This window comes from Hibiscus syriacus, unplaced genomic scaffold, assembly GCF_006381635.1.
Source record: "Hibiscus syriacus cultivar Baekdansim isolate YM2019G1 unplaced genomic scaffold, ASM638163v2 tig00110890_pilon, whole genome shotgun sequence".
In the NCBI taxonomy this organism is placed as follows: domain Eukaryota; kingdom Viridiplantae; phylum Streptophyta; class Magnoliopsida; order Malvales; family Malvaceae; genus Hibiscus; species Hibiscus syriacus.
In genome coordinates this window covers 10,688,160-10,713,140 of record NW_024062900.1, presented here as the reverse complement: position 1 = coordinate 10,713,140, position 24,981 = coordinate 10,688,160, and the positions used below count along the sequence as shown (strand labels likewise).

The window sequence follows — 24,981 nt, the reverse complement described above, 5'->3', positions numbered from 1 at the left end:
GGTGAAAAGATGGAAAGATAAATTAAAATAAAAATATATAAAAAGTTAAAATTTGAAGAAAAAAAACTTTCTACCATTTTTTGTCTTTTTGCTGCCCATTTCTCAAAAGTTGGAGCTTGCCATCTTTTTCTCCTTTAGCTGCCACTATTCATGCATGCATCTTTTATGTTTCCTAAAAGAAACATGAAAAAAATAACTAAAAAAATAATTGAATGAATAATAAAATCAAAATTGTACGTGTTATTTATGCATAGTAGTAAATCCAAAATGACGTGGGATTTTCAAAAAGCTTAGAAAGGAAAACTCAGGCATCTTACAGGTAGAGCACCGACTTATCACGCAAGGGTGGAGCTCCATTGTAAGCCTTCAATCGTTAGCCGTTAACTTTGAAAATGGTCCAATCATCTATATTTTTTGATATCGGCAGTTTAATGAGGGTAGACTTGGTGCACTTCAAAGGGTCCGAACAATATTGACTTGAGTTTACCCGGAAAGAGCATTAGCCTTGAGTTGTAGAGGAACACCTACTAACTAATATGAAAATCTTGTGGAAAAAACATTTGATCATACAATTTCTTAGTCTTCTCTTTTTAAAGCTTGGCATTTTCATATGCATGTTCCTTAAACTCTTCCATTTCATTGAGCTCCAATAATCTTGGCTCTTCAGCTAATCGTGCATCAAAATTGAGCTTTTTGATAGCCCAATAAGCTTTATGCTCTAGCTTGATAGGAAGCTGGCAGGCTTTTCCATACACTAATTTGAACGGTAACATCCCTAGTGGAGTTTTAAATGTCGTATGGTAAGCCCAAAGTGCTTCATCGAGCTTTGGGGACTAATCTTTTCTTTTATGGTTCAACACCTTCTCAAGAATCTGCTTCTCAGGGTTGGAAAATTTAGCTTGGCTATATTTCTGGGGGTGATATGTCGTGGAAATTTTGTGTCGCACACTATACCTCTACAGTGCCTTGGTAATTAGCTTATTGTAGAAATGGGTGTCTTTGTCACTGATGAGGGCTCTAGGTGCTTCTAATTTGGTGAAGATAATTTTGTTCAGAAACTTGATTACGATCTTAGAGTTATTCTTCAGTTTTATAATTACCTCGACCCACTTAGACATGTAATCCGCTTCTAGCAAGATGTATAGATCTCCAGAGAATGATAGGAAGGGTCTCAAGAAGTCAATGCCCCACACGCCAAAGAGCTCGATCTCCAAAATATTTTGTAATGGCATTTATTGTCATCTAGTAATGTTCCTAGTACATTGGAATCAATCGCAGACCTTACAAAACTCATGAGCATCTTTGAAGAGTGTAGGCCAATAAAAGCCCGATTAAAAGACCTTTACAACTGTTCTTGTACCTCCAAAGTGGCTTTCTCATGGGGTCGCGTGGCAATGGTGTAGGATATCCTTCTGTTCCTCTTCAGGGACACATATGCAGATCATCTGGTCTGCACATTTCTTGAACAAACATGGCTCATCCCAGAAATAAAACTTTATATCATGCTTGAACTTCCTCCTTCCCACTCTCTTCATGGAATTCTTCTCGAACGTCTAAAATTTCAGGGCATTCTGAATTGTTTTTAGCATATAAAGGTGATCTACAACTTAATTCTCGGTAACTTTCCTATCTACAACCTCCAAGTTAAATTCTTGCAGAAGTAGTATCCACCTAATGAGTCTAGGCTTGGCATCCTTATTTTTCACTAAATATTTTATAACTGAGTGATCAGTTTGAACAATTACTTTGGTGCCTATTAAGTATGGCCTAAACTTTTCAAATGCAAATACCACGTCAAGTAGTTCTTTCTTAGTGGTTATGTAATTCAATTTTGCTTCATTTAAGGTACGACTAGCATAATAAATCACATAGAAAATTGTACCTCGGCGTTACCCAAACACAGATCCCACGGTATAATCATTCGTATCACACATCAACTCGAATGGTGAAGTTAAAATAGGGGAAACAACATTGGGTGCTGAGATAAGTCTTTGTTTCAGCTTTGTGAATGTCTCATGGAAAATTTTATCAAACACAAAGGGTTGGTTTTGTTGAAGCTAGGTACACAAGGGCTTGGAGAAGTCCTTGATGAACCTTCTAGAAAAACCAGCGTGTCAAAGAAAACTCCTAATGCCTTGATAGAGGTCGGCGAAGGCAATTTCTCAATCACGTCAATTTTGGATTTATCCACCTCAATTCCCTTATACGAGATCTTGTGGCCTAGCACAATGCCTTCAGTCACCATGAAGTGACATTTCTCCAAATTAAGCATAAGGTCGACCTCCTCACATCTCTTGAGCACTTGTGCCAGATTGCCAAGGCATTTCTTAAAGTTATCTCCAAAAACGGAGAATTCATCCATAAATATTTCTAGACAATCCTCAATCATGTCGAAGAAGATAGCTTGCATGCAACATTAAAAAGTTTTCGAGGCATTGCAGAGTCCAAAAGGCATCCTCCTAAAGGCATAAGTATCATAGGGGCATGTGAAGGTTGTCTTCTCTTTGTTCTCTGGTGCTATAGAAATTTGGTTGTACCTAGAATATACATCCAGAAAGTAATAGTATGTCTTACCCATTAATCGGTCTAATATATGATCGATGAAAGGTAGAAGAAAATGGACATTCTTGGTAGTTTTTTTTAGTTTGTGATAGTCCATGCATATCCTCCATCCTGCGACGGTGCGAGTAGGTAAGAGCTTATTGTCTTTATTGCTCACCATGGTTGTGTCTCCTTTCTTGGGGACGCATTTGAACAATTGGATATAGGGTAGATCACCCTAGCATTAAGCCACTTAATGATCTCTTTCATCACCGCCTTCTTCATAGCAGGGTTGAGCCTTCTTTGTAGCTCAATGGAATTGACATGGCATTATTCCACCATAATCTTGTGCATGCAAATGGTGGGACTTAACCCCTTCAAGTCAGCCATAGTCCAGCCTAACAATTTCTTATGATGCGATAAAACACTTAGCAAACTATGTTCTTGGTCAGGAGTAAGGTTAGAGGAGATAATCACATGTAAAGTGTCATCACCACTTAAGTAAGCATATTTAAGATTCTTTAGCAAAGTCTTTAGCTCTAGGATAGGTGGATGTTGGATGAGGGCTTAAGAGGAAGAAATTCATCAAAATCAAAAGGTTAAAAATGCATATCTGGTCTAGCTGTGAGTAAGCTAGACTACTCCACCTCCAATGGAAATTCATCTAGACTACTCCACCTCCAATGAAAATTCCTCAGGCTCCTCGATGTTTTGTTATTTAATGAGTCTCTCATAATCTGCCAGTTGTATGAAATTGTTGTGGTAAAATTGATCAGCTTCCCCTTTTATAAATGAATCCAATTCAAAAATACTTTGGCATTCTTCCGAGTCATCAACGAATTTGATAGTACGAAATACATTCATAGTCACACCTTGGTCGACCATTCTCATGGTAAGTTCACCCTTTTCACAATCAATAAATATGTGATTAGTGGTTAAGAAAGGTCTCCCCAAAATTATGGGTGCATTAGTATCAACCTCGCAATAAAGTATAATGAATTCCACTGGGAACACAAATTTGTCCATCTGCATAATGACATCTTTGACTCTCCCTTCAGGATGAACATGGGAACGGTCGACTAGTTGCAAAATAACGGAGGTGGGTCTTGCATTTCCCATCCCAAGCTTCAAAAAGATTGCCTTGGGCATTAATTTCACACACAAGCCAAGGTCACAAAGTGCCTTCCCAACATAGTTGTCTCCTATAGAACATGGAATAATAAAGTTTTCTGGATCTTTTTGCATTGGTGGCAAGTTGTTCAATACTAAGAAAAATTCTTTTTTCGTGACAATTGTCTCGTACTTTTAAACTTTCCTTTTCTTGGTGATAATTTCATTGAGAAATTTAGCATAAGTGGAAATTTTTTCTATGGCTTCAAGGAAAGGAGTATTAATATAGAGTTGGTAAAGAATGTCAACAAACTTCTTCAATTGGATATCATCATTGTGTTTTTTTAATCTTTACGAAAATGGCAGTGGGGGTCTAACTTCTTCTACTAACAGGGTGAGAACTACTTTTGCCATGGAATTTTTTCTCCCTCAATAGGTTTATTAAATGAACCCTAATTTTTATCATTCTCCACAATGGTTTCATCATGTTGTATCATAAAGCTAGCTTGTGCAGTCGTGGGTTTACAATCATCCAACTTATTTCCCCAAACTAATCTTATAAATTGATTTGAGTGTCATTCCTAAGAGTGAGTGCACTACATTACTCCTTGCCATAAGCTTTAGTGACCTCAGTGTCACTAGGCAAACATCTTGATTAGTGTTCTTGTAATATTGTGGCAATTTGAGCAACCTGACCCTCCAAAGCTCTTCAAGACTAGCTATGGCTTTGTAGTAATGCTCCTTAACTTTGAAATAAAAAACCTTAATTTTTAATAGTAGTGGCATGGTTTTACAATATGGTCTTAGTAGTTGCTATAAAATCTTGTGTAGCAGCCTCCAAAGAACTTATATTTGATGAAGATGTTACCCCTTGTTAGAATTATGCAATGGCATATTCGTTTGATAGGTTAGGTGTTATTGATATTTTGTTGCGGAGCTAAATGACTAGCATATGGGGCTCCTTGATTTTCCCATGCAAAATTTGGGTGTTAACTCCATCCTAGATTGTAGGTGTTAGAATAGGGGTTGTTGTTGTTATTTCGATTGAAATTTCCCAACAAAGTACCATTTATCGAGGCATCTAGCATCATCCTCGTGGGTGCATTGACTTCATTATTAAACATTACGACTTGAGTCCAATCGTGGAAACCATTATTTGTACACTTGCAAAGCAATCCCTTATATCAATCCCAACACTCATACATAGACTCATCATCATCTTGACGAAAATAAGTTATGTCATTTCTAATTTTAGTGTTCATGTTCGGTGGATTATATCGTAACTAAAAAATTTGCATAGATGAGACCAAGACTCCATCGAGTCAGATAGAAATCCACTCAACCAAGCCCTCGCTCAGTCACACAAAGACTATGGAAACAACTTAAGCTTCAACACATCTTCATGCACTCCTTGTAGTCTAAAATAATTACACACCACCAAGAAGTTACGAATGTGTTGCCTGGCATCTTCATGAGGCATACCCCCAAACTTCCCTATAAAATTCAACATATTGAACATTATTGGTTTGAGCTCAAAGTGGGTTTCCTGAATCTCGAGTGCCACAATACTAGGATTTAAGTGATTCGAATAGCACGAGGCCTAGCAATATTCCCAACATTTGGAATTGCCTCGAAATTTCGATATGCCTGATCTCCACTTGGTTAACACCTTGGTTTTGGAATCATATATATATTTCGATGAGCACGTTGAACATGTCTCATTTGTCTAAAAAGTCATTCAATCTCAGCTTCAATTGGTATTAATTATTCCTCATGATGTCCTCAGGTCAAGAACCTATTAGGCCTGAAAAAGGCAAAGAAAAATATCAAGTAAACTATACAAAAGAAACAAATAAGTAAAATAAAAATGCTATGACAAATTAAACTCTAGTTTCCAATCCCAGGCAACGATACCAAAAACTTGTTCGTATTTTGTGTGTGTTATAAATTATGTGAAAATGTTATGCAAGTATACACAATCGAGTAAGTAATACAGTAATGAGTGAGTACCGTCTCCATAGGGATTGGAAGAAATTACGAGTTAATTCAAAGCAACAAACTAATTTATCTAAGTATAGCTAATGGTATGCACAAATGGTTATGCTAAGGAAAAATGAAATGTCTGTAGCTAGAGTTGAAATGGTAGTGTGAGTGGGTGGCAAATGAGAATGTTGTGGCAAAAATAGTTTTTTAAAGTGCAACTAAATGAAAATGCTAACGCAAAACAGATTGATAACTTGGGAATTAAGTAAGATGACTTGATAATCCTCACATAATAAGCTATTATAGGAATAAATGAAGGTCACTTAGGAATCTTAAGTCTTATCTTTTAAGATGATCTAAACTTCTATGTCTTACTTACTCGACTAAGTTTTACTACGAGTATCCCTACGCTATCTCTAGTCATGTGATCTGATAGACGAGAATGTCACATTAAATCCTCTCGTCCTGAGCAACAACATCTAACCTATCGATTCAGCACTACTCCTTTTAGTCATTGAAATCCTAACCTTATCTCTGATGGTGGATTAGGCTCTACTTATCAGCTAAAACCCATTACTTACATCGATTTTCCTTTAGTTTCCCTTAAACACTAAATTTCAATAACTTAGTTTATCTCAAACATTAGGTAGTATACTTAAGAAAAGACTACTCTAATAGCTCCTACAATCTTAAGTAATTAAAAAAAATAAGCAAAACAAGTAATAAACATGAAAGCATTAACCATCCATTAAATAAAAACACCTAATAATCCGTGATGAACCCCACCAAATAAAGTTTAGTTCATGGTGGGTTCAAATAATCCATGAAAATCATCCGTTCCTTACAACCCATAAAACGTGAATAAGAAGAAAGCGTAAGAGTGGAAGAAAGACTCCCAACGCGTACTGTCAGAGCTCTCTTGGTCGCCATAAACCAACTTAGTGATGATAGCTCCTCTTAAACGCCTAGCTCGCCATTCCCTCAATCTTGAAAATAAAGGAACACTGCGAAAGATATAAGAAAAAGAAAGAAAGTTAGAAGCTTGTTGTCGCCTTTGTTCCCCTGTTTAGCTCATTTTCTCCCAAGATCTGATGATTCATTTGTGGTGTCATAATATATATATACTAAGGGAATATACCTATGGTTTTGTGACAAAATTAAAATGATACCCCTAAAGTACATTCTCCAGATGTGATGGTAGTGCAATAGGTGGTAGTGGGCCCCTCCGGGATAACTGGCAGCAAAGAAAACATGATAAATTTCTGCGCCCAGAAATTTTGCGGTATTTTTATTCTACTTTAGCATCCCAGTTTTCCACAACAATTCTCCTCACACACTCTTGGTCCTAGAACCTACGCATCAATATCTAAACAAAACATTTCTCGTAAAATAGAAACGTTCACAAAATAAAATGCCAAGGCAAAATAAATATACCAAATGCAACTACATGTTCCTAAATGCATCTACATGAACCTATATGAGCCTTAAGATAATCAACAACTTAAGTAAAAAGTCCCCAAATATAACCCTTTTATGAAATTATCACATAGACAGCTAGCTACTCTCATAAAAATATTTTAATCATTTTGTCATTTTCTGCCAAAAAATGTCGTCCATAATGCTATAACATTTCACTGAGTCTCCTCATCCAGAATGCTACTAAAATTAACTGCTTCTCCTTCAGCTTCGTTCACTTGCACATCATCAGTAAAATGAGACATTTCCCATTAAGCAACACCAGTTTTAAAAGAAAATGTTGCAGCAAAATATTGACACCACATGCAACTATGTGAGCCTAAATGTAATGACATATGCTTTTAGACAACCAATAACTAAGTAAAAATGTACAAAATATAACCTTTTTTATGAGGTTACTACACTAAGTCCTTACCGCAAGCTTATTTTCTTTATGCACAAGGTAAATCCTTACTGTAGGTCCTTATGTTAAACACAAAAGGTCTTTACCGGGTGTACATGTGGGTATATGGTTATGAGAAACCTACACAATTTGGCGTTCGGATGGAGGGTAATCAGATGATTTTTAAACTAAATTTTACCATCTCTTTTTAAAAGTTTCTTTTTACTGAAACAATTTATTATTGTTTAAAATTATACGTACTTTTTTCTCTGCACTAATGAAACACACTAGACTCCTCATTTTAACATTCGTAATTTATCTTTATTTGATTCTTCAAATCTATATACTTCCTAACTGTTACTTGATGAATCACCTAATGAAATTTCAACTCTCCACTATAAGTTGTAAATATCTGGATCATTAAGGAATTTAATGGTTTACCATATATATACTTGGCTTATAGCATCATATGATACTTCTGTATTATTGAGCTGTCTCAAGACTCACTCTATTACTTACTATTTCAGGTTCAAAGGAATTGATTGTTCATTTATCAACATTAGTTTTGGGAGTTTTTTCGATGTTACTTGCAAAGTACGATACATATGTAATTAGGGGTATGTAAGTCACAATTTGTTTTTATATTAAAGTTTGAAACTTTTTTTATATTGTATACTAACGAATTTTGTTTTAATGATTACTGAACTTATATTTTAATTTTAAATCGTTTTATGAATTTAAATAGTTTTACAAAATTTTATTTTTTTTCGGATTTTCAATGTGGATTGCTCTGGTGACACCTCAGATTGGATTGGGCCACCTGCATCGGTCTGAGGGTGTTACAAAGAACGTGGTGTCACAAGTCATTATCTGGCTATATATTTGTTTACAACCGTGAAAAAGGGCGAAGGTAGGAGGCCAGAGTGAATAATGAGTTTAGAATTAGGAAAGTTTTAAGATTTTTCAAGATTTAAAAAATTTTAATGTTTTTTTAAAAGAATAATAATTGTAACTTTTTTATTTTAAATAAAAAAAAAAATTAATTTTATAAACATAACACATGTCAGATAATAATATTTTTAACGTTCATGACAAACCAGTCACTTAAAATGATGATAATATTGGTAATATTAAATATTTAAATTAATTGAAAAAATTTCAAATACCTAAATGAGAAAAAAAGAATATTTTGAATGCCCTTTTCTTTATTAAGCCTTATAAAAATAATATTTAAATTAAAAGCGTAGCCCAACAAATAGTATGATTATATTGTCATATTAAAGATAACGTAAATTACATCATTTATCACTCAACTATCTTTCTATTCTTATTTTGGTCATTAAAATTTAAATTTTTCTAATTTAATAATTAAACTTTCAAATTAGTCATATTTTAGTCACTTTTTGATAACATGAATTGTTTTAGTATTATTTGTATTATGATATTGCATATCTTATTAATATTTAATGTTAGATGTATTTTAAAATACAAACATAAAATTCTTTCAAACCCCATATTATATCCCAAATCACAAACTCTAGTTCATACCCATTCAAACCCCTAATTCATCCCAAAACTTTAATGGTGGGTGAGTGTGAGTGTTGTGATTTGGGATTTAGGGAGTTTATTGGTTGTGAATAGGGATTTAGATATTATAATTTGGAGTTTATTTCTTGTAATTTAGGGTTTGAATTATGCAATTTTGGGTTGGTGTTATAATTTCACGTTCAGGGGTTATACTTTAGAGTTTCTAGGTTGTTATTTAGGGTTGGGTTATAGTTTAAGGTTTAGGGTTTAAATATAGAGTTTGAGGTTTGATTTAGGGGTTTTAATTTTAATTTTTCTATTATAATTTTAAGTGAAGAAAATAATAATAAAATATACCTCATCATATACAATACTATTAAAATAAATTAGAGTAATTAAAATAAAATTAATATTAAAGTTTAGTGATTAAATATATTTAAACTTAAGTGACCAAAATAAAAATAAAAGGATAGTTGAGTAGTGAATGATTTAGTTTACCCTTAAAATAAAAAAGTCAAATCGTTAAATACCACAACCATTTAAAAATTGGATGCCCAAAGCATGAATCAAGTGGCTTTCATGGTAAAACAATTGTTGTTATTCCTTGAGGAATCTAGTTCGAGTACCATAGATTTCATGAGTGTGAACGTTCAATGATAGAAGGTTGAGAGTTATTTTTGAACAAATATTGTTTTGTACTTACCTTGAATTAATTAAAAAAATAAAAAATTAGACGTCCAAAAATCTAACAATGATTTATAGTGGTTCAACTTCCTCAATGAAGTTTACATCAACTATCTTAGCTCCACATTAAGGATTTTCTAACAAATTCAATATTTTTTTTCTTTCCTTTCCTAGGTTCAAGAGAAACCTTTACAAATTCCCTAATTTTCAATCACTAAACTAGAATCACTCCCCTTTCACAAAAGGTTAAAGATGTGTAAACAAGAAAACCTCTAAAGGTAGATATTTACAAAATTATGCTCATAAAAACATACAAGAGAAAAGGAGAAATAAGATTGAAAGATATTTTATCTTGATGTGGATTTCTTGGATAGGTGTTGTAATATTCTTCAAGTGTCCTCAAATTGTTTTTATATGTTGGAATGAGTTTGTACTGTTAATAAGTTTTTGGAGCCATTTGGATTAAGTTTATTTAAAAAAAAAACTGCATAGAACAGGGAGTATCGGCACTCGAGCTAAGAGTATCGGTACTGCATTAATGATAGTTGGGCTATGATAGTATCAATAATAGGGTTATGGTATCGATACTACTTTAATATGTAAAGTAGTATCGATACACCTTTGAGTATTGGTATTGTTTTTGCCTACTGGAATCTAAACACTTTTGAAAATAATAGGTAGTATCGGTACTACCAGATGAGAATCGATATATCTCTTACCTTTGGTATCGATACTGAAAGAACAATATCGATACTGCAAGAATAAAGTATAACACCCCTTTCCTGTATCCAACCCCGAACATGAGCGAGAGATGTCACAAAAAATTAGGAGACAATCTACATTTGAAAACCGGCAAAATTTTGTTTCTTTTAAAATTTTACTATTCTTAAATTTTATTGTATAATTTTTAATTTAAATCTAAATATAATAATATTCTGGCCACTATTTGAAATCTGGTTTCAAACATCAACTAGACAATTTTGTTCTTTTTCATATCATAAATAAAACTATCTAAAAACCATCTGATTTAAAATCCAATTATTTACTATTTAATATTTAATACTACCCATATTTATAATTTGTAGACATTTCTTACTCGTATAAGACTTTTATTGATTGATATTTTAAGAAACATTGATCACCACTTTAATAGAATATCTCTTTTCTTTTTAAACTCGAAAGACTTTTATTGATCGGCAGCTATCTTGAGATTATCTTAAATAATTTTTACATATTACAAATTTCATTGTAACTAGTTCATATTCCCACTAAGGGATGGAAATCGATTACAACAATCCAGAATGCACTTGATGCGCTATTTTAACTCGTTAACATATCAAAAAATTAGTAATAAACTCGGTGATAATTCTTTCCATACCTGCTATTAATATCAACCTTTTCCTCGATAATAAAAGCATCCATCATACTTAACTTAAAGGTCTTTGGTTTCAACCTTTTTTCCACTTGTTTGATAAGCACGATAATTTTCATATTTTCTTTGAAGATCTTTTACTCGATCTAGCAACATAGGCTTTAACTTTAATTCTACAATCAAAGCACCATTTTCTTCACAACAATCACATATTCAAAACTCTCATAACAGAAATGTCTTTTGACTTTATCGTGTCAGCCACCACATACCTTTTCCTGATGGTAGTCGATAAGTACATCATCATTCTTTACAGAATTCAATCCATTTCCTCTATTTTCACTTCTTCGAGTTAACCCATTCTTTTGACTTTTGAGATCCGTATAGATATAGTGTCACTCACCATATATATAGTGGTGTTATATCAATGAAGTAAACACAACTGTTTCCAACTCGAGATCAAGAGTCGGATAATTTCTTTCATGATTCTTTAGTTTCTTTGAATCATAATCCTTAAATTTTCCTCTTGCACGAGCATGGATCTCAAACCATTATGAGATGCATCACTATAAATCACATGCTCTTTTCCATGTTATGATTATACTAACCTTGGAGCTTATGTCAGTATTATTTTTAACATCTCCAAGTTTTATTGACACTTATCAGTCCAAACGAATAATGTGTCTTTTCTTAATATCTTGGTTAGAGGGAATATAATCATCAAAAAGTTCTTTATGAACCTTCGATAGTAACTAGCAAATTCCCAAGAAACTTTGAATTTCGAAAACACTCTTTGGATTTTATCATTCGACTATGGCTTATAGTTTCTTGAGGTCTATTTTTATCCCCTTAGCTCACATGGCTAAGGAATACAACCTTAGACAACCAGCATTTACACTTTGTCAACTTAACATACAACTTTTCTTTCAAAGAGTTGGAAGAGCTATACAAATATATGCATCATGTTCTACCTTAGTCTTACAATATACCAAAATATCACAAATGAACACTACTGCCAATTAATCTAAGTATAATTGAAATACTCAGTTTATCAAATCCATAAATGTCGTAGGAACATTCGATAAACCAAATGACATTACCGCAACTCGTAATGTCCATATTGAATTCTGAAAAATTATCTTAGGAAGATATTCTTCCTTATCTTTTATCTAATAATATTCAGATTGAAGATTAGTCTTGGGAAACTCTAATGAACCTTTTTAACTGGTCAAAATATCATAAATCCTTGGAAGATATACTTGTTATTCTCTATTACCTTATTTAACTAACAATAATCCATGCATAATTGCATAGACCCATCTTTCTTTTTCATAATAAAACTAGTGCATCCCAGATGACACGCTTAGTCTTGTAAATAATTGATCTTAACAATTCTAATAACTATACCTTTTAAGCCTCTGGGATGAATCGGAGCCAATCAACACCATTTTTCTTTTCAACATCTCATCCTAGAAATGATCCAGGTAACTTTTGCAGATACACATTTGGATACTCTCAAACAGTTGGAATATCTTCCAACTTAACTATGAAAGTTTGAGTATCTATCGTATTTACTAAGAAGGCTTGACAACCTTATAGTAATAACTATGTGGCAGTTACTGCTAAAATCACAATATAAAACATATTCACGATCTTTCCCTACCACTAATATCTCAAAACCTTTCAAATTCTTTAAGATCAATCGCTTTAAGCGATAATTAATTGTGACATGTCAGGGATAATCAATCCATTCTAAAAATTACATTCAAAATGTAATGCTATCAAGTCCATTAAAACTCAACACTTCGAATCCTTACAAGACAGTTATTGTCTACAAATAAAACTCACTCTCGTACTATGGCCTAAAGGGTTAGTCGCACACATGTCACTTAGGATCAATTCTAACAGAATGTTCTATTCTTTAATCAATAATGTACTTATGCATGAACGAGGGTTTCCTTAAACCCATATTAACACTTCCTACTGTACCAATGCATCATCTTATTAGATTAAATAGAAGAAGTGTAGCTAGTGTACGTACTTCAAACCCTCGATTACACACATCTTATACACACACTACATTTATTCACCTTTATAAGTAAGGAGTGGCATTAATTGAACCTTACAATCACTAAATCAGTAACAATAACATCCTAGTGACATGCATACACTTTTTTAACTCAAAACAAGCTCGATTTAGTCCTAGAATCATCTAAACATGTAGCTCTGATACCAATAAATGTAACATCCATTTCTCGTATCCAACCCCAAACACGAGTCAGATATGTCACAAAATATTATGAGACAATATACATTTGAAAACTTGTAAAATTTTGTGTCTTTCAAAAGTTTACAATTCTTAACTTTTATTTTAAAATAAATTTTTCATATAAAATCAAAATATAATAATATTTTTACCTCTATATGAATTCGGTTTCAGGCATCAATTAGACAGTTCTATTCTTTTTCATAACATAAATAAAACTATCTAAAAATCATCTAATTTAAAATCCAATTACTTAATATTTAATACTACTCAAATTTATAATTTACGGATATTTCTTACTTGTATACATGCCAGCTAGAAACTTTAGAACACAATAGTATGTCATCACTATTACCTAAAAATATTCGTCGGTGATTGATGCCAAACTCAGCTCCTTACTCCTCTCGCATTCTTTTACCTACTTGTGAAAATCATCATACGCTAAGTATACATTTAGTGAGACAATCATAAAAATATTCAAAGCAATGCAACACATAAATGAAATGAGTAACAATATTCAATGCATTATGATCACTTTACTTGCATTCCAACCTTGTTACTATATATCAACATGATATAAACCAGATATAAAATTTCTTACAATATACTTGCCATTTATTCTATAAGCTCATAAGTTTATTCACATGTTTTTCATTTATTATCCAATAAATCATAGCCCAAAATATAAACCTATGAGGACCCCGATATTTGAGTCAAATATATACATTGTAGTGCTAAACATGCACTAAGCTTACGCTCTAGTGCTAATTTGGATATGACACATAAGGTTGTGCCCACCACCTACACTAGGTTTACACTCTAACGTTGATCCGAATATGATACATAAGGTTGTGCCCACCATTTACACTAAGTTTCCTTGTACACTGTAGTGCTGAAAACCTGTAGGTAATGGACTCTATGGCATGCCATCAATACCACTGACCCTCAATGACATACTTGGGCATATATTCTATAATTATTTAATCCATCCATGGCAAAGTATATTAATATAATTTCACATTGGGCAGTTCATACCAGAAATAAAGTAGACTTATCGCAAGTCCTACCCGATGATGTATAAAACATCAATGTATGATGTTATGCATGCCTTGCACTCACTTTGAAATTATAAACAAGTCAATATAAGTGTCACTAAACTTCAACTTAATCCTTCACTTTCAATTTGGTTTGATCTCAATTTTTATCACAATTCCATATTCTGACAATTTGCACTACCTTCAAATAAATATTATTTTGTATTAATATACACACTTAAAAATTATTTCATTTATACTAGTGGAAACTAGACTCAAATTCAAATCCAATCATATAAGTCACTCCTTCTAGTTCCATTTGTACAATTTATAGTGAATTTCCAAAGTTGACTTATAGAAGCTATTTTGAGCAGAATATATTGCCCTGTTTTCTGACCTATCCTCGATTAAAAATTCATATATTTTTGTATATGTCTAGAAATCAGTTTCCGTTTATTTTAAATAAAATTATACTAATATACAAATTCAAAGGTATAAAAATCACCCCCTAATCATTTCTGTATAAATTATGGTGATTTTCTAAACTTACTGTTCATAACACAAATCTAGGCAGATTTCACCAATTTGCATTTTCAGCTTATTCACTAATTCTATTAGCTCACCAAATGCACATGTATACATAAACCATAAATCACAAAGAAAATAGGAGTCACTTCTTACCATATTAACTCCGTCATTGGCTCATTGCAAGCCAATATTCGTTTGATAACATATGTACAAATTAAATTTACACTCACCTGGTGTCCTTAGCTTGTAAACCTTTCTTATAGATTCACATTTCATCCTTATGCTTCTCCTTAGCTTTTAATAATGTTTGATCTTGATTTCAAGCACACAATCTAAATGAGCATCATTATAAAACATATACAAATTTAAACCAAATGTTAGAATCTTACTAACATAGGCACACATTAGGAAATAAATTCTTAAAAATCTTCCGATGCTCATTCGATTCTAATTTCATGTCACCAAAATCTATGTTGACCTTAACACTTCAAATTGACCATTCAAGTTTCTTTTGATCCAAATTTATCCAAACATAACATTTTCACTTGATTTCAATTGATTCAAGCATGAAATCAACCTCAAATCAACATTTCCAAACTTCTACAATTAAACCCCTAATCAAATTTCATCAAAACATAAACTTCTCCAAATTAGGGTTTAGGCCGAGAATCATTAATAGCATTTCTAGGAGGTTTTGATCATCATACAAGCTTGGAAATGATTCAACAACCTCAATAACCTCAAAATCTTTCATTAATTCATGAAACCCTAACATGAACAAAAACCCTAAAATTTGGGAACTTAACATTCAAGCAAGACTAGCATGCAATAATGGTATCAAATGATAGAGCTCTTCGAATAGAACAATTTTCTATTTCATGCTTTAATCCAAAAACCAAAGGATATTGATCAAAAATGAAAAATTCTCTTACCTAGGGTTTATGGAGAGCACGAAATTGAGGCTTGAAGTGAGATTGTCTCGTGAAATTTTCTAAGTAACTTCATGTTAATTTACCATTTATTAAGCTTAAATGAATTTAAAATTCATTTAATGTGAAATGACTATTCTACCATTAATGAATCCTCATATTTACATCCATACCAAGCCATAACCTTATCACCTTTCCAAATTCAAAGATGGACAAAATATTGTATCCTTTACCATTTTATCCATGCAATTTTCAAAAATTTCAATCTTGTCACTTTAATCTAACGGTCCAAATTGGACATGGAAATTAATTCTCAAATCCAATTATCTATATTATTTTCCATCATTTTAAAATGTGGAAATAATATTTCTAATCTTAATTTAATATCCCTCAATTTTCTCAAAATTTCTATTCAATCCGATTTACCGAATTTTATCAGACTTTAACACTTTCTAGCTTTTAACATAAATTCCATATCAAAATTTTGATTCCCACCAAAACGTTGTTTTTTTTGGGGTGAATTGTTCATTTATGGGTCAAAACTCCTAACATTTGGAAATTGCACTTTTGGTCCCTAAACTTTTGAAAATTACCCTTTTAGTTCTTAAACTTTTCCAAACTTTATACTTTAACCACTAAACTTTGAAAATTTATATTTTGGTCACTAAACAAAATTTTAGGGTGTTACGTAAGATCAATACTTCTTTCCTAGAAAATTGTTTTTGTGTTCAAAATCTTGTTTAATAGACTTTGAATTATTTTTGAAACCTTTGCATAAATTCAATCAAGTCCAAAAACATTTTCCCTTAATTTGTTATATCAAAATAGATTCAATAATAATTTTCGTTATAAAAAATCATGTGATACTTTAAAATTGTTTCACATAATGGAAAATTCAATAGTGCAAATTGCACATCGTAATATACCACTAAAATGACACACTAAAACACACTACTAACTCAATTTCCATTAGGGTTGAGCAACGAAACCGAGAAAACCGAAAAACCGACACGAACAGAGTAAAACGGTTCGGTTCGGTTTGGCATTATACGGTTCAATTTTCGGTTCGGTTTAAAGTCTCAATTCTTTTGATTCGGTTCGGTTTGGGTTTTCCATATGGAACCCATTTATTCCATATTGAACCAAATAGATAATTTTTTTAAAAAAAATTATAGTTTCAAGTGATTTTTTCATTGAAAACCGGTTTTGGTTTTTTCGGTTTTTTAACCATTCGGTTTCGGTTTAAATTTTGAAAAACTGTTTATTTCGGTTTGGTTCAATTTTTGGTAAAAAACCGAACCGAACCGAACTGAATACACCCCTAATTTCCATTATTAAGTAAATATTAAAATGGTAAATTACACATTTTGTACATAAATTATTACTTTTGTTTCATTTTAGTATCTAAACTTTAATTTAAAAAAACATTAGTTGTTTATGTGCATGACATGTCAACATTTTTTTTATTTTCTAATTACCACATCACTTTTTTCCTTTCTTCGTCGGTATTTTTTAATTAGTTTTATTCAACCAATTAGGTGGTGATATGTGCTACCACCTATGAGGATAAAAAGATAAAAATCATTCTTGCTCCTAATATGAATTAAATTTGGATCTCTTACATGAGATACAAATCAATCAAGCATTAAGCTAAGCTAGTCATTTGAGTAAACATCACAAAATGAATATTTTTCGATGATTATAACATTCAAATATGAGACACTTTAAACTAATGATCGAAAGTTTGGTCACTCAACTATAGTGTGAATATTTGTTTATTATAGTGAACTTAATACTTACTTGTATAATTACTAAATTGAAAGATTAATTTTACTTTATTTGAAAATAAAAATAAAATAAAATTTATATGAAATTATTAAAATATTATAATATTTATAAAAATATTAATTTAATTTTTAAAATTATAGTAATTATTTATTTGAAATAATATTATTTTACATTATTTATTTAATTTAAATAATTTAAAATTTAGGATAAATTACATGTTTAATATTCAACTATCAATTTGATTCCGTATAATATTGTTTAAAATTAAATAGATAATAGAAAAATATTATTATTTCAATTATATAACTAATATTATTTAAAAATAAATAAATAATATGACTTTAAAATTAAATATATATTTTTTATAATATTATAAATGTAATTTTTATAAGGATTTCATATAAATTTTATAAATATATATATAAATTATTTATTTATTTTTTATTTTTAAATAAAGTGATAATTAGTCTTTTAATTTAATAACTATATAAGTATATAATAAAAATCAATTCGCATGATAGTGAGTCGCTAAACTTTCGGCCATTAATTTAAAGTGTCTCATATTTAAATATTATAATTATAAAGAATATTGATTTTATGGTGATACCGTTATATAAATTAAATACAAAATATGATGAAATTTAACCAAATGACGAGCTTAACTTAATGGTTGAGTGATTTGTACCTCATGTAAAAGTCCCAAGTTGAATTCATACTAAGACCAAATTAATTATATCTTTTGATCCTCATAGATGATGACACATGTCATTATCTAAATGGTTGAATGAAATTAAATAAAAAATACAGATGGATAAATAAAAAGTGATATGATAATTAAAAATAATAAAAAACTAACATGTTATACTACATAAACAATGCGTTAATGGTTTAAAAAAAATAAAGTTTAGATATTAAAACAAAATAAAAATGATAATTTACCATTTTTATAAGTATTTAATAAAAATAATTTAGTTAGTGGTGTGATCTTGTGTATCGTTTTAGTGGTATATTGTAATGTGTGACATGCGTTGTAAACTCATCCTTTACATAATATATTCTAAATTCAATTTTTTAAAGAATATGAAAAATTAAATTTTTTTAAAAAATTACTTACTATGTATTATTTTATGAATCGGATCTATTGAATTAGACGGGTAATCCGTGCATTAATCGGGTACAGCTCCCCCTTGAAATTTCTAAAATGCGACCCTTATCCTTGAGCTTTAATATTTTATGTATGAGACTATGAGAGTTAGGAATTTTAAAGCAAATGACTTTGGTTAAAGGCCCACACCTTCACACCTTATCGTCTCTTATTCCTTGTTTCAAGCAAAAGGCCTCCTGGTCGTGTCTTTCTTTGATATTTCGCACGCTAAGACCACGACTGTAACTACATATTATCATACAAAATCAACGACCTTACTTTCTTTATTCTCTTCACCCTTAATTAGCTGCCCTCTGTCACTTTTCAGGTCTGGGTTTCTGTCTACTTCTTTGTTTCTGTTCGATTCTTTTGAGGTTTTTAAACGCTTTTGCTTTTTGGGCTTGTTTCATTTCTTGATTTTGTGAACTGGGTCGTTTGGAATTCATTTCATCTGTTGTGGATTCCTTTGAGGGTTTTGAGGTGGTTGAATTTTTCTCCTACACTTGTGGCAACTTCAGTTTTTTTATTACTTTGTCAGCTAAAAGTGCACTTGATCTTAGAGTTTATAGCTTTGGTTGAACTTTTCAGGTGTCGCTAGATGATGGAATTAGCTCTTTGTTAATTAGTTAAGTTGGAGATAATAGAGAATCAATTTGAGCTTCTTTTGAGTCTGTTGAATATGGATGCCTGTTGAGACCAATCAACACCTTTGAATTAAGCTTATTAGTGTTTACATTGTTGTATTGATTACGGAGAACATTCATTGAAGGAGAAACGACTAGCCGAATAAGTGATGCTTCGTTTTTAATTCTGTTTCTTTTGTCGAAGTTGTGTCAATTCACTGAGAATGGCTGCTTTACTGTTTTGTTTACTGTTGTTTGTGCAAATATCGAGATTCTTTGCCTCTGGTCTTGAGGTGAAGTCAAAGATTTGTGGCTCGGATCACCTAGCGTATTCTAATCCGTTTGGTCATGAATTGTTTTATTTGAATGGTAATCTAGTAGATAAAGTATTGTTCTGTAAGGCCCTGCAGTTGCACTATGCAAATCATTGTTTGTTTGAAGGTTATACTGGAACGGATTACTGTGGTTTGGACCTTTCATCAGGTGTGCACTGTGATACATGTTTTTAGTTACGAAAGGTTTAGTGCACAAGGTAAGTAAATTCCGCTTAATGTTTATCAAAATATCATGGTTTTTGTAGCTGATGTGTCCATGGGAAGAAGGAAATTATTGCAAGAACCAAAGAAAAAAGATGAACCTGATCATGATCCAGAAGCGAAGAGACATTCGGCCTCAACCAAAGTTGGGATAGTAGTATCTGGAATTTTTTTGACATGTTGTGTTTTTATCTGCCCTTGTGTTTATAGGAAAAAGAGAGGAACTGCCCCCACTGTTCTTAAAAAGGATCCAAATTCAAGTGAGTTAACTTATCTAAACCCTATGTTGAGGGTTTTGGCATTTATCAAAATTCTAACTCTAAAAGTTCTGAAGGAGGTTTCCTTTATATAAGATTCGATAATTAGATGCAAGTTTTTAGAGTAGTCTCTCAAAAATATAATTTTTCAGTTATCAAACATACTTTTACAATTTGTAACTAACATATAAACTGTGTATTTAGTCTTTATTATCATGTCTTTTTCAGTTTAGCTTCTCCGTTAATGTGGCATAATTACCTTGTGTTGTTTCGGCTTCTAGTTATAAATGAATGGTTTTGTTCTTGCAGGTGATTCAACATCCCCTTTCGACATGAATGTTCATGCTCCTCCTGAAAAGGTTCCTCCGAGTCCTTCAGTATTCTCAATTTCTCCAAACGTCAATAGAACCGGGACAGTGCATCTCACTATGGAACAGTTGACCAGAGCTACCCATAACTTCTCACCAGCATTACAAATAGATGAAGGGGATTTTGGAACTGTCTACAAGGCTCAACTTGATTCCGGCCAGATGGTTGCCATTAAGCGAGCAAAGAAGGTAAGTAAATACAACGATGGAGATTCTATTTCTTCTATATTTTGTCGAGTAATTCTGAAACCGGTTTTCTGAAGGATTATTGACATGGACACATGGTAACTGTTTAGGCTAGAATTTTTCATTTTTTGCTTTACTGGTGATGAACTTGGCTTTGGCTTAGAATAAGTTTTCTTTTTTAGTGATTGTTTTACGATTTAAGGTTTAAACCATCTTATTTTCGGGTGCTCCATTTTGGTTGACGTTAGAAATATTGTCTAGGAACAATTCGAGAATCTGCAAACGGAGTTCAGCAATGAAGTTGAACTTCTAGCCAAGATTGATCATAGGAACCTTGTGAGGCTTCTTGGTTATGTCGATAAAGGAAATGAACGGCTTATCATTACAGAATATGTACCGAATGGTACTCTAAGAGATCATTTAGATGGTAAGGTCTCTTGAGACCATAATAACTGCCAAATTTGTTGGTCTACAATATTGTTAAAATCCTACTAACAATATTCGCTACTACTCCTTTGCAGGTCACCGTGGCAAAATCCTGGATTTCAATCAGCGCCTTGAAATTGCCATTGATGTTGCTCATGGCCTTACTTATCTACATCATTATGCAGGTAAGAAAAAAACTCGCATAATTAGCTCGGCTTTGGCCAACTCATAGCACAAGTAAACCACTTATTTATTTCCAGTGTTTCACCTACCTATGGTATTACTCCTTTATTTTTAAGCAATTTTTTAAATTATCATGAATCAGAGAAGCAAATTATTCATCGAGATGTGAAGTCGTCCAACATTCTACTGACGGAAAGCATGAGAGCTAAAGTGGCCGATTTTGGATTTGCTAGACTTGGTCCTATGGACTCAGATCAAACACATATTTCAACCAAAGTGAAAGGAACAGTTGGTTACCTTGATCCCGAGTACATGAAAACCTATCAACTCAACACAAAGAGTGATGTGTACTCGTTTGGGATTTTACTTATCGAAATTCTGACTGGCCGACGTCCTGTGGATCTAAGGAGACCAGTGGAAGAGCGTGTGACACTTAGATGGGTAAGCTTTGTCCCTGCATTCTATTTGTTAAGCTTTTCTTCCTGGCTTTAGGCTACTGAAAACCCAAGGTTGTTATTCAGTATTCAAAAAATAGAAACTTGTTGTTTGCTTCCAATCACTGGCACTCAGAATTTATGGCCTTAATGTCATACAGGCATTCCTTAAGTTTAATGAAGGACATGCAGTGGAATTAGCGGATCGAATGATGGAAGAAGTTGTGGATGAAGATATACTAGTGAAGATGTTTGCATTGGCGTTTCAATGTGCAGCGCCTGTAAGAAACGATCGACCCGAGATGAAATCCGTTGGAGAAGAGTTATGGGTAATACGAGCTGACTACCTCAAGAGTCTGAGGCGAGGTTAGCACAAAAAGGTGTAAGAATAGTCTCCTCTCCCCATGTTTGTTATGTTAGCAGTATTGTATAAGTCTTGGACAGTATAGTCTTTAGAAAACAAGCAGTAGATGCTGTTTACAATTTAGCTGTAAAAAGGCTCGTATATAAGCGAAACTTAATTACTGTAGATGACAAGCTATGAATTACGCTTATTGAAATGAAATATACAGATCCCTGCTCTTCAATGTAGAGACCTCAAGTTATCCTAGCATGCTGGAGATGCACTAGCCTTACAGCTTCTATATTTCTCTTCTCCTTCCCCAATGGAATACCATACCCAAGTTAAAAGAATATGTAACCACAAAACATCACCACGGTAACTTTCTAGACACATTCCGTAACAATGGCAGGGTCACTAGAATGCTTTGAACAATTCCAACCCCGGAGAAGGCCGCTAGCCGACTGCAACCGCTAAATTGAACTGAATTAATACTAGTGACCAGTATCCGGGAACAAAGGCCACGGTTCTGATATCGAGTTAAGAATCCAGTTCATTCCATCACTGTATCCTGTCATGTTAAATTCGATGAAGATTTCCAATGGCCACCACCCTTGCGATGGCACCCGAAAATAATGACCCGACTCGGATTTAAGGAATCCTCCACCGCCTCTCCTTTGCAGCACATGATACTATAAATTTAAGACAGACACAACACAGAGGGTTGCGCAATTAGACAAGGCGAAGTCGAGTTTTGTATCCACACGGATGATCCCATTATCCGGAGGTCATGGTTAGAAGCTTTAATCCATGTCAAAGCTCGAAGCTTCGGTCTTCCATGGAAGTTGATTTATCGTTGAATTCGCTCCTAGCCAACCAAGAACTACAAAATGACAGCAGCGATCGAAAGGCAAACCTGTTAAAGAAACATTAAAACAAAAGTTACAGAGGTCACAGGGAACTTCAAATTACCATAATTTGGACCAAAAACAGCGCATGAAACTGCAAAAGTTGAAGTTAAACAGCTTGATGTTCTCCTTATTGCTTGGTAATGTTGCTTTTCCATGAATGTCGTTTTGATTAAATTTTAACAAACATGTAACACTACTGTCGACGTACGTGCAACAAATAATTATGTTTATTTAATATGAAAATAGAAAGAAATATGGATTTATTTCTTTAACTGTGTATAATTGAATTAAAATAAAATTAAAACTTCATGCATAAATTAGAACAAAGTTTCCAAATCAAAATTTATGTATTAAATTATATATTGGAACAAAAATTCATATAAATTTTATATTTTATTATTACAAATAATAAAACCTGCTAATTATAAATAGAATCATCCAACCAATCCTATTATAACTCAAATTTATTAATAAAAGTTGAAAGAACAAGTGTATTTAGAATAGGGTTTGTGTTAATCCACTGTACCCCTCAAGTAAGTTCTCCTTCAACTTCTATTCTCCCCCTTCAAGTCTAAGTTCCCCTTCAACGTCTATTCTCCTCCTTCAAGTCAAAACAAAAGGCATGACAGGTTTCGTTTCATCGTCTATTCTCCTCCTCTTCCTCTTCTTTCCCATCATCATGCCCCTGCCTCTTTCGACTAATTCACTATGGATTGTTGACGAGGGAGGATGACGTGTTAAATTGGCGTGTGTGAACTGGTCGTCTCACTCAGAACTGATACTTGCGGCTCATCAAGCAGCCTATGGATACGGTCGCCAAACGGATGTGTCAATGGGGTTTAACTGCGTTAGGTACACTTGGCCAGTCTATCTGATCACCAATGACTCTTGGCATCCATGACCGTTAGACAATCATTTCAACAACTCGGCTTCCTTGAATCCATCGCCGGAATCCAAGCTAACAACCCATCGTTCATCGATGTTCCCCTCATCAAAGCTTACCAAGTATGACAGATTTTCCAACTCCTTGTTTTCTCCCATTTGCATTCAATAAATAACATGCCTCAAACTTAATTTACGGCATTGGTTTATTGAATAAAAGTCTTGGTATTTATATTTCAGGCAGTGGTGTCAAGCTTAGGGGAAAACAATTTGATGGTCGTACTTGACAATCACATAAGCAAACCCGGTTGGTACTGCAATAATTTAGACGACAGTGGTTTCTTCGGCGACAAATTTTTCGAGCCTGATCAATGGATCACCGGGCTGACTCGATGGCCACCTTATTCAACAGTGTCACCAACGTGGTCGGCATGAGCTTGAGGAACGAGGTAAGAGGCCCGAAACAGAACTAGAAAGACTGGTATAAGTACATGCAGAAAGGAGCCGAAGTAGTGCACTCGGCAAATCCGAATGTTCTCGTTATACTCTCTGGATTTGATTTCGACAGAGACTTGTTATTCATCAAGACTCAACCCGTAAAACTCACGTTTAGTGGGAAAGTAGTATTCGAGGCGCACTGGTATGGATTCTCTGATGGGCCGTGAACATGGGTGACCGGAAACCCAAACGAAGTTTGTGGCACAGTTGCGACATAAATGATGAAGACATCTGGGTATTTGATTGATCAAGGATACCCGTTGTTCATTAGCAAATTCTGGATCGACCAAACCGGAGCCATTGTCAATGGCAATAGGTATTAGAACTGCTTCTTGGGTGTGGCAGCTGAGCTTGACTTGGATTGGACTTGTGGACTCTGACCGGGAGCTATTACGTGAGTGAAGGCGACCTATATTAGTGTCTTACTTTTTATTATTGATTTTAGATTGATGTCAACCGAAAAAAAAACTTGATGCAAATATTTCCTTATTCCGCAATGACATATGCAGGTCCGGGTCTGTTGGAAGTCAAACAGCACAAAGTGATCTTCCATCCCTTAACAGGGCTTTGTATCAC

At 33.1% G+C, this 24,981-nt stretch overlaps 1 protein-coding gene and 1 pseudogene across 2 annotated transcripts; both read left to right on the top strand.

Annotated features, from left to right (window-relative positions):
- Nucleotides 1-3,629: 3,629 nt before the first annotated feature.
- Nucleotides 3,630-22,365, top strand: LOC120144882 (calmodulin-binding receptor-like cytoplasmic kinase 3). Of its 2 annotated transcripts, XM_039158847.1 has the most exons (9): nt 3,630-3,640; nt 19,350-19,547; nt 19,590-19,867; nt 19,965-20,180; nt 20,487-20,734; nt 20,993-21,158; nt 21,253-21,342; nt 21,483-21,781; nt 21,936-22,365. In XM_039158847.1, exons 3-9 carry the CDS (start codon nt 19,609-19,611, stop codon nt 22,143-22,145), a joined length of 1,488 nt encoding a protein of 495 aa, XP_039014778.1. In that variant the 5' UTR covers nt 3,630-3,640; nt 19,350-19,547; nt 19,590-19,608; the 3' UTR covers nt 22,146-22,365. The 2 variants fall into 2 exon arrangements, with proteins under 2 accessions (XP_039014778.1, XP_039014777.1); XM_039158846.1 differs by lacking the exon at nt 3,630-3,640 and having other exon boundaries at nt 18,939-19,547.
- A 1,282-nt stretch (nt 22,366-23,647) lies between these two features.
- On the top strand, nt 23,648-24,823 carry LOC120144711 (annotated as a pseudogene).
- Nucleotides 24,824-24,981: the final 158 nt, after the last annotated feature.

What these genes read in the sequence shown, in the direction of transcription:
- LOC120144882 (XM_039158847.1), top strand. Translation starts at nt 19,609, where the DNA reads ATGGCTGCTTTACTGTTTTGTTTACTGTTGTTTGTGCAAATATCGAGA. An exon ending in TGGTTTGGACCTTTCATCAG is followed by an intron (nt 19,868 to 19,964) that starts GTGTGCACTGTG and finishes TGGTTTTTGTAG; the next exon opens with CTGATGTGTCCATGGGAAGA. An exon ending in AGCGTGTGACACTTAGATGG is followed by an intron (nt 21,782 to 21,935) that starts GTAAGCTTTGTC and finishes AATGTCATACAG; the next exon opens with GCATTCCTTAAGTTTAATGA.